The sequence below is a fragment of the Carica papaya genome, chromosome 5 (assembly GCF_054855325.1).
Source record: "Carica papaya isolate Zhongbai chromosome 5, ASM5485532v1, whole genome shotgun sequence".
NCBI lineage: Eukaryota > Viridiplantae > Streptophyta > Magnoliopsida > Brassicales > Caricaceae > Carica > Carica papaya.
The window spans coordinates 34,334,152-34,350,628 of record NC_142313.1 but is presented as its reverse complement, the minus strand read 5'-3'; the positions used below and the strand labels follow the sequence as shown (position 1 = coordinate 34,350,628).

Here is a 16,477-nt window from a genome sequence, read left to right as displayed (position 1 = left end):
TTAATGAAAACTATCAATGTAAACGCACTAGCGTAATTGATTTCACCTAAATCTTAGGTAAATTCGAGTTTTAATTTTGTAATTAATTTAATTTAGTTTGCAATGGTCGAACTATCCTGATATGCTTTCAATTTCCCTCTTGGCATTCCCTAGGTCTTTTAATTAATAATTACTAATTTTTTATAATAATTATTAATTTGATTCAATTAAATCGGTGATAATTTGATTAATCCATGCTAAGTTGACTATATTACTTCCGTTGAAGTCTCTATTAACATTTAACAGTATATGTCTAATTAATGAAATTTCGCTATCGCTACTCTAAAACTATCAGTTACAAACAAAGCCTTGAGTTGGCTAATACTCACAATCGAATTAAGTGCAATACTGTTGAATTACAATAAGAAGAAAGCTAAAAAATTTAGCCACAAATGCACCTTTAATTTAGGTTACATCAACTATTTTGGGAAAGAAATTTTAGCCAGACATGGTGGATTGAACAATAAAAATTATATTAAAAAAAAGATAATGGTAATAATTAAAATAAATTTATGAAAAAATTTCAAACAGCATTCACGTTGTGTAATAAAAAAATCATAAAAATTTCTGCCAAAAAATATGCAATTCCAAGATTAAATAAATAAATTATGCAATTTCTCCCCCCTACTTACTACTTCTCTGCTCTTCTGATTCTGCTCATCACCTTCTAAGTGCGTTGTTTTTGCTTCCATTAGCTTCCCTTTGACTTGCTCCAGTTTCACATCTACTCTCCTTCACCTCTGCTTACGCTCCAGCTCTCTACAAGTCCATCTCTCTATAGCTCTACAAGCATATCTACTTCACCCGCTAGTTGTTACCTTCTACAAGTTATTGGTTAATCAATTCTGTTGCTCCACTCTGTCAGTTTTTGTCTTCCCTCACCCCTTGCTTATTTGTAGGCGAAAAAACCCTAGAATCCTCCATGCCTCTTGCTCTTTTTTTGCTTCAGATCTGTATAGCCCTTCCTCTTTAGGCTTCTTTTTTCCCGTTCGGGTGCCTCTTTTTGTTTTTGATTTTTTTATATTCTTCAAAATGGTGTTGTTTTATTTTGAGTGTCACTAGGTAGGGCTTGTTTGCAAATTCCAAATTTGATTCATAAAATTGATTTTTTAACTTAAAATTCATAAATTGATCTTTAAGTAAAAAGAGTATCAAAATATAATAAAAATCTAACACATCAAATACCCCCAAACTTAAATTTATGTTTGTTCTCAAGCAAAATACTATAGAAAATACTTAAGAGTACACTCTTCCACCACGTTCATCTATTCAACTTGGTAATATTGAAATTCTATTCCTGTCTTGCAATTGTTAGTTAGTTGAAAATTCAAAAAGAATCTTGTAAAATATAAATACATCTCTCACCAAATTTTGCATAATTTCAACATAAAACTTCCCTCTAAGTCTCTCCCCTTGATTTATAAATTATGTTTTGTTTAACCTTATCTCTTTGCTACTCAACCAAGGTAGAAAAACTTAACACTATTTATTATTATTTTTTTCTTCTTACAATTTTTTTCTTTATGAGTGCGTTTTACGCCCTATCTCACACTTTTACCCCAAAAATATTTCTACAAGTGAGTGCATTTTATGCTCCATCTCACCCGTTCACTTAAAGTATTTATTATCATTATTATTTATTTTTTTTTCGAGTGAATGTGTTTTACGCTCAATCTCACCCGTCACATGTTAGCTAATTTTTCTTATTCACCTAAGTCTTAGTTTATGACTACCTAAAAGGTAAAAACTCAAACTCACATTGTCTATGTCACAAGTGTAATGCTTTAGATTAGGTTCCGAAGCAATTGTCTTTATATCGATTAAGTTAAGGGAAATAACAACTAATTATTCTAATTATTATTTACAAACATCTCTTATTTTCTTTTTAAAGTAACCATAATCTTAGTTAGGATAAAATCTCAATTCTATCATGCTTCATTGATTACTTATGGTGAAAAGTTTAGCCTTTTAGCATATAAAAAAGAAAGAAAAAGCTTGGACTCGATGTGAAAAATCGGGTTCGAAACAAGTGAAGTTGTCATTTTTGCAATTTAAAGCTCTACGTAACTAATACCCCCAAACCTATTTCAAATAATGTCCTCACTATTTATGAACACATTATGCACAAGAAAATAAAAAGAAAATAGTGAAGAAATGAAATATTCCCCATGCGTGGTGCCTACATGGCTTGCCCTAAAAATGATCACTAGAATTTTGCATTAAGAATTGTTCTAATGCAAAATAGATATCATCAACATCGAAAAGCACATTAGCGAAGTCAATTAAGAATCCCCAAACATTAGCAACACAATTATAAAGTAAGAGGGAGAGGTGCAAAGAAAAAATAAATAAATAAAATAAAAATAAATGGAAAAAAAATCTAGGATTCTATCAAATAAATAAATAATAAAATAAAAATTATATTTATCTGTCTGATACCATCTATATTGGGTTGCCTCCCAATCAACACTTTGTTTATAGTTATTAGCTCAATTTTGCAGTAAATGGCTTAAGTGGAGTTAGGGTGGATCTCGATGTCCCGAAATTCCCTTCCAAATATGTGCACCTTTTTTCAATTTTTTTTGTATCGTCTCGTCCTCTTCTTAATGATCTTTTTCATTTGACTTAGCCTCTTCCTTGCCATAAAGGTCTTTTTCTATCTTAGTGAGACTTATGGACACACACTCATCAATATTATCAATATTAAAGCATTCATCAGTGTCTAAAGAAAATTTTGAAGCATAAAAAATGTTGAAAGTTACCTATTTATCCCCAACTCGCAATGTTAACTTACTATCCTACACATCAATTTATGTTATGTCTATTACGAGGAAGGGTCTCCCACGTATGAGTGGAACTTCTTTATCAACTTTCATGTCCAGAACTACAAAATCAATAGAGAATATGAAGTTCTCCACATTTACCAGGACATACTCTACTTTTCTCAAGGGGTATCGTAGCGATTTATCCACCAGTTGTAATGATACTATTGTGGGCTTTACCTTGCTAATATGTAGCTTTTTAAATAGAATAAGGCATTAACTTAATACTAGCACCAAGATCAAAAAAAGCATTTTTAAAATCAAATTTTTCAATATTGCATGGTATAGTAAAACTCCCTAGATTTTTCACTTTAGGCCATAGCTTATTCTGTGTGATGACACTGCACTCCTCAGTGAGCATAACAGTCTCGTGGTCTTGAGAAACTTCGCATACTTTGGCATTTGAGTAAAAGCCTAAGCAAAAGAAATATTAGTGTAAATTTTTTTAAATATATTAAGAAATGTAAGGAAATTTTTATCTTTATTATGCTTTATGAGGTATTGTGAAAATAGAACTAGTGGCACATAGGGTTTGAGCACAACTTATTTCTTCTCTTCTTCTTCCTTCGTCTTCTCTTTTTCAACCTTTTTCTCTTTAGTTCCTTCATCCATTCTTACATCAGCCAACTATTTCCTGCTTCTCAAGGTGATTGTTATAATATATTCTTTTAGATTTGTGTTGTGATGTGAACTCATCTAGTAAGTGCACTAGTTCGGACACGTACTATAGTGTAAATTCAGATATCATCCCATGATAACTAATATAACAATTACTAGAATCATAACTAATTGATATTATTTGGTCAATGACTAAGAGAATGAGTATAAACTAAAACTTAACAACAAAAAGAAACAATGAATTAACATTACTTAACAATCAAGATATAATAACGGTTAAGATCTTATAATCCACCCTAAGTTCAACTATGAATTTCCTTAATTCAATCTACAACCAAAACTTTCTCTCAATTTCATTCAATCATGTAGTAATCTCTTTTTTGAGATCAATTACCCTACCTACTTCATAATAATACACATATCTCTATGGATTACTATGAATCAGTGCATTAACATTCAATCATTAAATATATAGGTCATGTCATGTATCTCTACTCATATTCAATTTATTGTACTAACTTGATATTCTAATAAATAATCAATCTCTCAATCCAATCATTCATCATAAATCAATAAATAGGTGATCAATCTATTTATGCATTAAGCCACAAGATAATACATAGGGAGTGGGGAAAAAGACTTTCATAGATTGAATAAGAAAATAACAAAGTATCCTTTAGGGTTTTATCAAAGATCCCAACGGAAAGTTTAGTTACACATCCTAAAGAAAATTGTAATAATGAAATCTAAAAGAAACATGAAACGATGAAGAATAATCGACTGGAAGAAGCTCTTGATGTCTACAAACGTCTTCTCTTTTCTCCTCCTCCCGTCTTCACTTAATTTTTTGATCTGGCACATCCCACGATAGTGTCGAATTGACACATGGTCGTATCTTCCTCGAAATTACATCAATTTTTAGCTTTTAATCATGATACAACCGTGTCTCTTTCACCGAGCGAAATAGAAACATTGTCTTCTTAACACATGGCCATGTGTTAACCTAGTATAGGGCACACAACCATGTCTTCCATGTTCATGGTCGTGTCTCACTCTTCCTCAAAAACAAAAATGTTGGCTCTGTAACACATAACCATGTGTTATGGCCATGTCTCCCACATCTTTATGTTTCAACCCACCCTTTTTCGCATAAGTCTTGTTCCAATCCACTCTAATTTGCTTCTAAGTCCGAAAATCATTCTTAAAAAGTGTCAAAGACAATCCAACAGCATATGTGGCAAAAGCTAATCAAAATCAACTCAAATAAAATAGGAAAATATTTATAAAATTCAATTATATCAATTCATCTCGATGTTTCTTAGTAAGGTACCTTGAGCTCTCTCATTAATCATGTTTGTCAGTTGACCCACCTGGATTTCTAAGTTTTTGATCGATGTTTACTGGTTTTGCAACATTAATTGTTGATTTTAAGTGGTTGTTTCTATCTCCATTACAAATTCTGTTGTGCTCTTGTGAATAGTTGCGCTCATATCTTCAAGTAAAAACTTCGATTCTTCAAGTTGAAATCCTAGGTGAGGCCCAACCACATTCTACTAATTCCTCTATGAAAATTTTGGATGATTTCTCATCCTGGGATTATATGTATTGGAGTGTGGATAATATGATGGTTTGCAATGCTTAGCAACAAAGCTCACTTTCTTTACCTAATGTCCTTGAAAATAAACTTCAAATGAACCCTAAACATGAGAATTAACAACACTAATACTCTTTTAATCAATTTTCTTAAATAAAGAATCAATTTTTGCGTTAAGAGTTGTTAAAGCATCAATCTCATATGATCTAATATTTGCTTTGGGTTGAAGTCTTTCTATTGGTCATTGATAGTTGTTCATGGCCATTTCTTCTAAGAGCTCATAAGCATCATCTCTGGATTTCCCCATTGAAGCACCTCTAATAGCTGCATTAATTGTGATCCTGGTTTATTGGCTCAATCTGCTGTAAAAGGTTTGAACCAACAACCATTTAGGCAACCCATGATGAGGACATTTTCTAATCAACTCCTTGAATTGCTCACATGCCTCATAAAACATCTCTTCATCTATCTGATAGAAATTTGTGATACCAATTCTCATCCTTGCCGTCTTGATTAGTGGGAAAAACTTAGCCTAAAATTTTTAAATTAAGTCTTCCCATAGAGTAATTATACTTGGAGGAAGAGAATGCAACCAATTTTGAGCTTTATCTTTTAAAGAAAAAGCAAAAAACCTAAGTCTAATTGCATTACTTAAAACACCATTTTATTTGAAAGTATAATAAATTTCCAAAAAATTAGAGAAATACACATTAGGATCATCATTTAGTGAACCCCTAAACTGAATTGAGGTTTGGATCATATAAATAATGATAGGTTTGACCTCGAAGTTTTTCATACTGACACTTAGTCGAATGATACTGGATGTAGCTCATACAAGAGAATGAGTGGCAAAGTCCCTAAGTGCTCTCCTATTATTTTCGTCCAAAAAATCTCATACTCCTTCATGTTCTTTGTGTTCAACTATCTCAACTCTTGCTCGCCTTTCTATTACTAACCATTCTCTTTTTTCCCGATTAAGTTGTCTATAAGTCTTTTCGATTTCTAAATTTATAGGAAACGATTCTGTATTGTTCGATCAGCTCATATACCAACTGAGAACAAGAAAGAAAAATGTGTAATATGCTCATAAAAAAATAATAATAACAATAATAATAAATAAACAAATACTCTAGATTAATAATAAAACACTTGGTATTGATATTGACACCAACAATGCCCGACAACGACGCCAAAAACTTGATGGACAAATTCACAAGTGCACAAAATCGTTCAAATAATAAAGTAATTAATAAAGTATTATCCCACATGAGTTGTGTGTCAACTATCAAAATTGTAGAAATTCTACTATTATCTAGAAATTAAAATTAAATTTATAGAGGAGAAATTTAAAAAAAAAATTAATCAGAGCAAAATAATTAAACTAATGAATATTATCAATAAAAACGCATCAGAGTATTGATTTTACATAAATCTTGGCACATTCAAGTTTTAATTTTACAATTAATTTAATCTAATTTGCAATTGTTGAACTATCCTAATATGTTGTCAGTTTTCCTCCTAGTATTTCCTACATCTATTAATTAATAATTGCTAACATTTTATAATAATTATTAATTTGATTCAATTAAATTGATGGTAATTCGATTAATCTACGCTAATTCGACTATATTAATCTCGTTCAAGTCTCGATTAATGCTTAACAATATATATTTAAGTAATAAAATTTCACTCCCACTACTCTAAAACCATCAAACATAAACAAAGTCTTAGTTGGCCAATACTCACTACCAAATTAAGTGCAATACAGTTAAATTGCAACCAGAAGAAAGGTAAAAATTTAACCACAAACTTATATTTGATTTAGGCTACATCAATTACTTCGATAAAGGAATTTTAGCCGGACATAGTGAATTGAGCAACATAAATTATAATCAAGAAAAAAATAATCAGGTAATAATAAAAATAAATTGCTAAAAAAATTTCCAAACAGCATTCGTGTTATTTAATAAAAATAATCATAAAAATTTCTACCCAAAAATATACAATTCCAATATTAAATAAATAAATTATGCAATTTCTCCTCTCTACTTGCTGTTGCTCTGCTCTTCTGGTTCTACTCGTCACCTTCCAAGTGCGTTGCTTCTGCTCACACCAACTTCCCTCAGACTTGCTCTGATTTCGCGTATGTTCTCCTTCACTTCTAATTGTGCTCTGGTTCTTTACGAATCTATCTCTCTATAGCTCTACAATTAGATATGTTTCACTTGCTAATTGTTGCCTTCTGCAAGTTGCTAGTCACTCAATTTCGTTGCTCCACTCTGTCAGTTTTTGTCTTCCCTCTATTTCTGCTTCACCCCTCACTTATTTATAGGCGAAAAAACCCCAGAATCCTCAACACCTCTTCCTCTATTTTTGCTTTAGATCTATACAACTTTAACTTTCTCTTTTCCTGTTTGGTTACCTTTTTTTGTTTTTATTTTTTTTTTCATTCTTCAAATTGGCATCGTTTTGTTCTAAGTGTCACTAGGTTAGACTTGTTTACAAATCTAGACCTAGGCAAAAGCTTCACTTTTTCTTCTTCTTCTCTTTTCAACATTTTTTCCTCTTTTCTTCAACATAACAACCTGTATTAAAAATTTAATTCATAAATTAATTTTTACCTTAAAATTCATTCAAAAGTTCTTCCAAATTTAAGTAAAAAGTGTATAAAAATAATAAAAATCTAATACGTTAAAACAAAAGAAAGTGTTTTGTGGAGAAAATCATAGTTGATTCCTATGGCTACCAAGATGTGATAATATTACCATTTATGAATTTTTCGAAGGGGACTCACCCTATTGGAGAAACATTATTAAATCTGTTCAAATACATAATAACCAAAACTTCAAACCAATTGAGTGTTTCATAATGATCCTTGAAATAAAAGATAAGATTAAATTTTTGAATGAACCATGGATAGGTGAGATTACTTTGGAAAATGCTTACCAAAGAATTTTTTATGGTTGTGAATAAAAGGGGCATGATAGAGGAGTTTATTAATTTAGAATGATGAATCTTAGGAATGGAATATATATGGAGAATAAAACATATTTAAAAATTGAATATGAATAAAACCAACATGTTCATATCAAATCAAAGAGATCTAAAACTATATCGAAAGCATATTTGAATCTATAAGGGAAGAAAACTGCACGTCCTGTAGTAGATCTTTCGAATTAGCATATAGTCCTTCGAAGTTCTCTCACTCTTTCTATTTTTGGTGATGGGATGTCAGAATAGAAAAACTCTATATGTTATTTGAAAAACATAACCATATATTTATAGGCAAACCTGCCTGTTAATTTGTTTTATTCTTAATTTAACCCATAACAAAATTAAAAATTACAGATCTAGTCTCTATAGATAAAAAAAGTCGTACTTTAATTTGATACATTAAAACCCAATACAGCCTTAACCGTATCAGATCACTTTTAACCGGAGCTAATTAATTTGATAGTCTTTTATGGTAAATTAAAACCCAACAATCTCTCACTTGGGTTACCTCATAATTGCGCATTAAACAACTTTATTAGTACTCATAATTTTGTTATCATTACCTGAATGCATCTCTAAATAATCTGGTCCATAAATCATATCAACATCAGATCAATTTATTGTAACTAAATCTATCAATGGTCACGTATATCAATATAACTAAATAACATGGATCAAGCATTGATGTATAACATGAAAATTACATGCAATGTGATCTAAACATGTATATTTTCAACTGGTCATACCTTAAACCTTAGTGAGATCAACTTTAAGCAAGTTCAAAGATAAAATAAATCAAATTCATTATAACTTAAAAATAATAACCAAATGTATATAATTCATAACCAAAGTTTATCATAAGACATGTCTAAATTAGAAATGCAACTAAAGTGCAAAACTCCCACTGAACCTATACATCTTCAAGAGATACAACAATCATAAGAGTGATGTGTTCATGAAAGACATTGGATGGTAATCCCTTAGTGAGCTAATATGCAACTATGGAGTTTGTTTCCATGTGTTTTGATACCACTTGTAGGGAATAAAACATATCTAAAATTTAATCTGAATAAAACCAACATATTTATATCAAATCCAAGAGATCTGCAACTATATTGGAAGCATACCTAAATCCAAAGTGGAAGAAAACTGCACGTCATGTGGTAGATATTTCAAATTAGCACGTAGTCCTTTAAAGTTCTCTCACTCTCTCTATTTCTAGTGATGGATGTCAGAATAAAAAAATTCTACGTATAATTTGAGGATCATAACCGCATATTTATAGGTAAATATGTCTGTCAACTTTTTTTATTTCTAATTTGGCTCATCACAAAATTAGAAATTACAGATTTGATTTCTACACATAAAAATGACTCACACTTTAATTTGATGTATTAAAATCTAATATATCCTTAACTGTATCAGATCACTTTTAACTGAGTCTAATTAATTTAATAATCTTTTATGCATAATAATTTACACATATAAGACCACATGGTAAATTAAAACCCAACAATATAAGTTTGAGAGGAGATTCTTTAATTGGGAAATCAATCAGTGGAAAGAGCTCATGTCAACTTTAAAAAATGTTGTCATGCAAAAAGAAAAAGATGAAAAATTAATATGGAATTGGGATGACAAAAGTCTGTTTCTGGTTAAAGTTTTTTAGAAGGCAATTCATGCTAATAAACACTTTGAAGCACCCGCTAAATCTTATGGAAAGGCGATAGTCGCACAAAAAACAAAGGTGTTCGTCTAGCAATTGTTAAAAGGAAGGCTATTAGTTTGTATTACTTACATCAATGCCATTATATGTTATATATTGTGAATGAATGCCCTTTTTATAAATAAGAACCAAAACCAATTGATCACCCTTATTAACAATGCAAAGCATCTTGAATCACTTAGATTGAATCCGTAGGCGAATAGAGGATATCATGGTGTTATCCTAGCAACATTGTTTCATTCATGACAACATTTTTACATTTATTTAAGGGTCCTACTAAAAAATGGGTAATAATTATGTTACTTTATGCTATTTTTTGGTCCATATGGTTAGTTTGGAATGAAGTAATTTTCAAAAGAAGACTAGTATCAGGCAAAGAGATAAATGAACTGGTGAAGATCATAATGGCTTGATGGCTAAAAGCCTTACATGAAGATGGGTAGTTCTACCCGATAAATGTTCTCGCTAGATATATACAAGCTATTAAGGATATCCCTAGAAGGAAAGAAGTCTTTAAACCTACTAATTAGTTGGCCCCGTCTCAAATCATTTGAAATTTAATGTGGATACTTCATATTATTGCAAACCTAAACACACTAGTATTGGCGGGGTTTTAAGAGTCATAATGGAACAATCTTGTAGTTATTTTCAGAAAATATTGACATTAAAGACTCTAACATGGAACTCATGGCAATCTAAGAAGTAATTATCACTGTTGCAAATTTTGAGGAGGTTAGATCAAAAGAGATGATTATCAAAAATGACTCCACTACTACATTGGCATGGGTCGCAAATGGCATGGTCCCATGGAAACTTAGTAGCCTTACAAATCCCATTAACAACACCTAAAAAAAGTTGATCTCTTGGATAATCAAATACACCAATAAATAAAGAAATACATATAGACTTGTTAGGTTATGTAGGGCCAAGGAGAAAAATCTCCTTGCTTTGTTATGATAGCTCGAACACCAGTTGATGCTACTCCACTATATTGTAGATATTGTTCAAATTAATGTTAATTCAGGGGATTATTTTTTAACATATCACTTTCTGGCTAATTAATATATGATTCTCATTGTTGGATGTCTGGCCTTTTTTCCTCTCGTATCGATCTGGAGTGGCAATCTATATATTATAATAGAGGTTCCAATAGCTTTTCTCATATGTCTTGTTTACACTGTTATGTTGTGTTTTTTTTTTGTTAAACACTCTAAAATAGGTGTTTATAATAATGTCTTTATGGTGCTGATTGTGTTTAATCTATGATTGTTAATTTGTTAGAAGTTCTTATCGATAATACTACATCTTTCCTTCCAAAAAATCCTTCAAGTATCACCCACTATCATTGGAAAACCATCCAAGCCCATGAACCTACAAAGTTGCCCATGTAATTCCCCTATAATATATTGAAGCTTGGTGAGCACTTACTTGTTCAGTAAAACTAAGGACCATGGTAATTATATACCTCTATAATGACACACCTCTAACGAGTATTCTCCTCTGACACAAAACTCTAAAACCACTTGGTCAAGAGGGCTTTATCTATAACCTATAAGTACCTATGCCAAGGCCTCCCTATTCTTATGTACCAGTTTACCTTGTGAGTTTTCCTTCCCTCCCTGAACTCCCCCATAAGAATCTCTTAAAGATTTCCTCTAACCTGTTAGAGACAAAAACGAGCATTTTCATTAAGAATATAAAGAAAATTAGCAGTAAGTACACTAATTTTTATCATGGTTATCTTAGCAACACTAAAAAGAAACATGTTCTACCTACCTACTATTAATTTTACCTTCAAGCTTACCTAAAATCAACTTTAAAGTTGAGACTATTGAGCCTTTTGCTCCCTATGAAAACTATAGGAAAATCTTAAAAAAAAAAAGACCCCATAAAACACTTACCATCCTCTGTTCCTTCCAAAATGTTAGCATCCTTAATAGATATACCTATGAAGCTATTTTTTCAAAAATAAATTGTAACTTCATAAAATAACTAAAAGCATTTTAGAATCCTCTTAAGTCTTTAAATCTCCAAATGGGTTGGTTTGTAGAAGATAACTGCATTATACGTAGATTATAAAAGATTTACACTTATCTTTCCTTGCCCTAGGTCAAGTTCCCTCAAGACATCTAAAGAGATTGCACCATTAAGTAAGATTTTAAGCTTCTTGCCAATATGTTGAATTGTGATAAAGTTCCTTTTGTCTCAAGCTTTGTCTCACTAAAAAGTCCCAAAGAGTCTCATTAACCAAAGCAATGATGAAGAAAATAGACACACACTGCTTTATCCATCATCTCTATTTCACCTTAAAGCCATCTTCATAAGTATCAAATTCGAGAAAGTTCCAATATTGAGTCCTAAGCTTTCTCGAAATCTACCTCAAGGATCAGGATGCCCTTGTTCTTTTATGTTGATCACTTCATTTGCTATTAACACGCAGTTAAAAAGTTATATATCTTGGATAAATAAATAAAAAATTGAGTGTTCAAGATAACTGAACTCGTAGCCCATTTATCTTCTAGTAAAAACAATTGTTAAAATTTTCTAGATGCATCATACTAGTCAGATTAACTGAAATCCTTTAGGCTTGAGGGTTTGTCAACCTTAAGGATGAGTTAGATGAATGATGCATTGATATATCTTGCAAACTCTCCATTATCATGAAAGTCTTTTAATCGAGTGTTGACCTTGTTAACATATATTTTTGTGTAAAGAATATCTTAAGTGTATATTTTGTAAGTAATGAATAAATCATTTCATATTCTAGCTAAAATATCTCTTATATAAAAAGAATATATATATATATATAAAATACAAGTCTATTGTCTTGCATTAAATTATAATCGTATAAAAACAAGTTCATAATTTTATTTGATTAGAGTACATGTATCTTTTATTCAACTCATTTTCTTGAGGTAATTATGTTCTCTCTTGAGCGAGAAAAGAGGTTCAAGCAATTAGAAGCCCCATTTGCAAACTATTAAAATAAATAAGTCAATGTACCTTTTACTCTATATTAATTGCCATTTCTCTCAACGAAATACGTGCTGGTTTAAATTTTCAAATATTATAAATATGTTATCTTTATGGACACGACTTTTAAAAGAAAGTCAATAAAGGGTGAAAATTTATGGGTGAAAGAATTAATTTTTTTATTATTCTTAATAAATTCAGTATTATATGATATAATAATAATATATGATATGAAATATGTGGTGTTCAAAATGGGGGGAGGGGCACCATGGAATTGTAGAGAACCGAGAAAAGGCATCAAAACCCATTAACTATGAAAACAACAGGTGAATGAGCCAAAGCTAATCACTCTCATGCACACGTCTCTTTCTCTCTCTGCCTCTCCCCCACCTCTGCCGCCTCTGCTTCTCTCTCTCTCTCTCTCTCTCTCTCTCTCTCTCTCTCTCTCTCTCTCTCTCTCTCTCTCTCTCCCTCTCTCTCTATACAAACCCATTGGGAATACCAACCATTCATTTTTTTTTTTTGCTCTTTAACTTCAACCCTTTAAAACATCTCTCTCCTTTACTCACCCTCTGTTAATTTTATGATCCATCAACAGCTTCTGCACAAAAACATGTACATCTCCAATTATAATAAATATTATTACATATACACCCAAATCTAGAGAGGGAGAGAGAAGACACTTTCTGGGTCTCTTATATCTTCTACTATAATGCTGCTTTCTGTATTTCTTTCCTTTCTCTCTAACCCTATGCTCTTTTATATATCTATATCTATATAGTAAGTGAACTCAGGAATCAACAGATCAAGGTGGGGATTACATATAGATATATATATCTGTCTATCAAATATACTGATCCGTCAATCCATCAATCAATCAAATCACAACTCAAAAAAGATTTCAAAGGAATCAAGAGGATCATGTCGTCCTCAACAGCTGCTTTTTCACCGGACCACCTCTCTCCCTCCGACCAGCTCTGTTATGTCCATTGCAACTTCTGCGACACTGTCCTCGCCGTATTCTTCCTCGTTACTTATACTGTCCCCATCATTTCCTTATCTTCTGTCTCCCCCCATCTTCTTCCTCTTCATTGGCCTTGTTAATTTTTTCTGGATTTTCCCTAAGTTTTTTTTTGCGGTTGTGATATTTTAGGTCAGTGTTCCTTGCACAAGCTTGTTCAAGACCGTGACGGTTCGATGTGGTCACTGCACCAATCTTCTGTCTGTCAACATGCGTGCTCTCCTCCTTCCTGCGGCTAATCAGCTTCACTTGGGCCACCCTTTCTTTACTCCTCAAACTCTTCTGGTACACCAACTAATTAGGGTTGCAACAAAATCCCATCTTTGATCTCTCTTTCTTCTAAGTACATGAATGTTCTTTTTTCCCCTTTTTTTATTTTCATTTAGCTTTATTTCTTTACATGAAACTTGCTGTTGCCCTAACATAATTACAATCTGGAAACATCAGGAAGAGATCCGTAATGCGCCATCCAATATGCTGATCAGTCAGCCTTGCCCAAATGAGTCTGTTCTGCCAATTCGAGGAGGAGCTGAGGAGATCCCTAAACCCCCACCCGTTAATAGACGTGAGATTCTTGATATTTCTCTCTCTCTCTCTCTCTCTTCTTTTTTTTTTTTTTTGAAAGGTCACTTTTTTCTCTAATTACTTTACGTGGTGTTTTTCTACTATGTATGATCAGACCTACAAATGAGAATTAGGTCAATGTCTTTTTTTTTGGAGGTCCACATTAATTTTTTTTCTCAAACAAGTCAATAGATCTTTCTCAAATTCTGATAGCACATAAGTCTTTTCCACTCACCGTAACTTTTATTCCACAAAGACATGTAGTTGGAGAAAATTCAAGTGAAAAGAGCTATGCCTTTGCGATCTGTGCTTACCTGTCAACCGTGCGTAGGCTAATGTTTCTTGGTTTGTTCCAAGTGACAGGAATCTTTACCACATTTATTTCAATTCTTAGCCTTCTTCCTCCTCATGTCATTTATATTCACATAATAGATCATCTCACACCCACAGACATGGCTAACTTGCTTTTAATTTTTCAGAAATGAGCTTTCCATGTCTAGACTCTAAAGGAAGTTAGTAAGCCAAAACCCACCACCATTTCTTAGTAGTTGAACTCTTCACGTTGTTATTATTAACCCTAACATAAAAAAAAAATAAAAAAAAAAAACTGGAGTTTGTTTAATTATGAGTGTGCATGGGTTGTTTGCTTGCCCAAATGTGAATGAGACAGAGAAGGAGATAAGTAGTTTATCCCCCGGAAATATAGATATATAGAATCCACGGATTAGATGGTTAAAGATAATGATGAAGTGATGATGGAGAGAGAAAAGATAATAAGTAAGTTGATGCAGATACAGAAAGTCAGCGAATTGATTTTAATGTGTCTGTTGTTTTTGTCCGCGTTTGATTTGTCTTTCTTCTCCATGTCCAGCTCCAGAGAAGAGACAGAGAGTCCCATCTGCCTATAACCGCTTTATCAAGTGAGTCCTGATTGTATATATATTCAATATTAATACAGTAAATTTATTATGCTTTTTTCATCTATAGTATTACTCTATACGAATTTTGCAGAGACGAGATCCAACGCATCAAAGCTGGGAATCCTGATATAAGCCACAGAGAGGCATTTAGTGCTGCAGCAAAGAATGTAAGATCCTGAACAAATGAATATATGGAAATTAAGGGCTTTATTATGATGCTAGCTTGCTAGGGTTTCATTTCTCTTAACAGAGTGATTAGGGTTATAGTGTATATATATATTGAAGCAGAAGAAGGCATGACTTTTACTAATCAAATACTTTGTTTGAATAATGAATGATATATTAAAGTTCCCAATTGGTACTATGGCTGCAGTGGGCCCACTTCCCGCACATACATTTCGGACTTATGCCTGACCACCAGCCCGTGAAAAAGGCTAACGTGCGCCAACAGGTACTTTACATTAAAACCCTAAAATCTTTAATCAATTCACATGGCTCTTTTATTTTCATATATATATATATATTATTTAATATTAACTTAGAGTATTTATTTAGGAAGGAGAGGACGTGCTCATTAAAGAAGGGTTCTATTCTCCTGCAAATGTGGGCACTGTGACCCCCTACTAAGACTGAAGCAGGGTCGAGAATTAGGGTTTCTGTGTTCTTCTTCTTCTAGTCTATTTTCTTCTTTAACTGTACGCCTTTATCATCACCAGGTGATCTTTGGTATTAAGCTTTTTATAAATTAGAGAACTGTTTAAACTTGCTTGGCTTAGTAACGATGTGGGAGAGGATTTTGGAGGGTTTAAGTTTGTATCATTTGAAAGCTAACAAGTGATGATCTCCCTAGAAAAACCACATGGAATGTCTCAGCATCTTCAAGACTTTTCTCCATGTCCATATTCTTCTCCATCTAAATTAATTATATATCTTCCTGTTATGTCACATTAACGTTTCCACATATATATATATATACATGCTAATCATTGTTAGCTTCGCTAACTAATTTCCATCACTCAATTTCCAGAATTCTGTATACCTTTCTTGGATTTCTTATTGATGGTTTTCTCACTTTATGACTACTACTTCCAAATTAAACATGCAGTTGCCAAATTCGGACACGGACTTGCATAAGTAGAATATTGCTTGTCTATGAAAGTGTACCATGAAAATGGTGCATTAATCTGTTTGTAGCAGACAGTAATT

General features: G+C 32.2%; 1 protein-coding gene and 1 non-coding gene across 2 annotated transcripts; both read left to right on the top strand.

Moving 5' to 3' along the window:
* Positions 1-5,468: 5,468 nt before the first annotated feature.
* On the top strand, positions 5,469-5,575 carry LOC148265796 (small nucleolar RNA R71). Its single transcript, XR_015820840.1, has one exon. It is a non-coding gene; the product is annotated as a small nucleolar RNA R71 (small nucleolar RNA).
* A 7,845-nt stretch (positions 5,576-13,420) lies between these two features.
* On the top strand, positions 13,421-16,165 carry AFO (Plant-specific transcription factor YABBY family protein). The gene is made up of 7 exons (XM_022033847.2): positions 13,421-13,783; positions 13,920-14,072; positions 14,235-14,352; positions 15,223-15,271; positions 15,363-15,438; positions 15,645-15,722; positions 15,827-16,165. The coding sequence occupies exons 1-7, from the start codon at positions 13,688-13,690 to the stop codon at positions 15,896-15,898; spliced, it is 642 nt and encodes a 213-aa protein (XP_021889539.1). The 5' UTR covers positions 13,421-13,687; the 3' UTR covers positions 15,899-16,165.
* Positions 16,166-16,477: the final 312 nt, after the last annotated feature.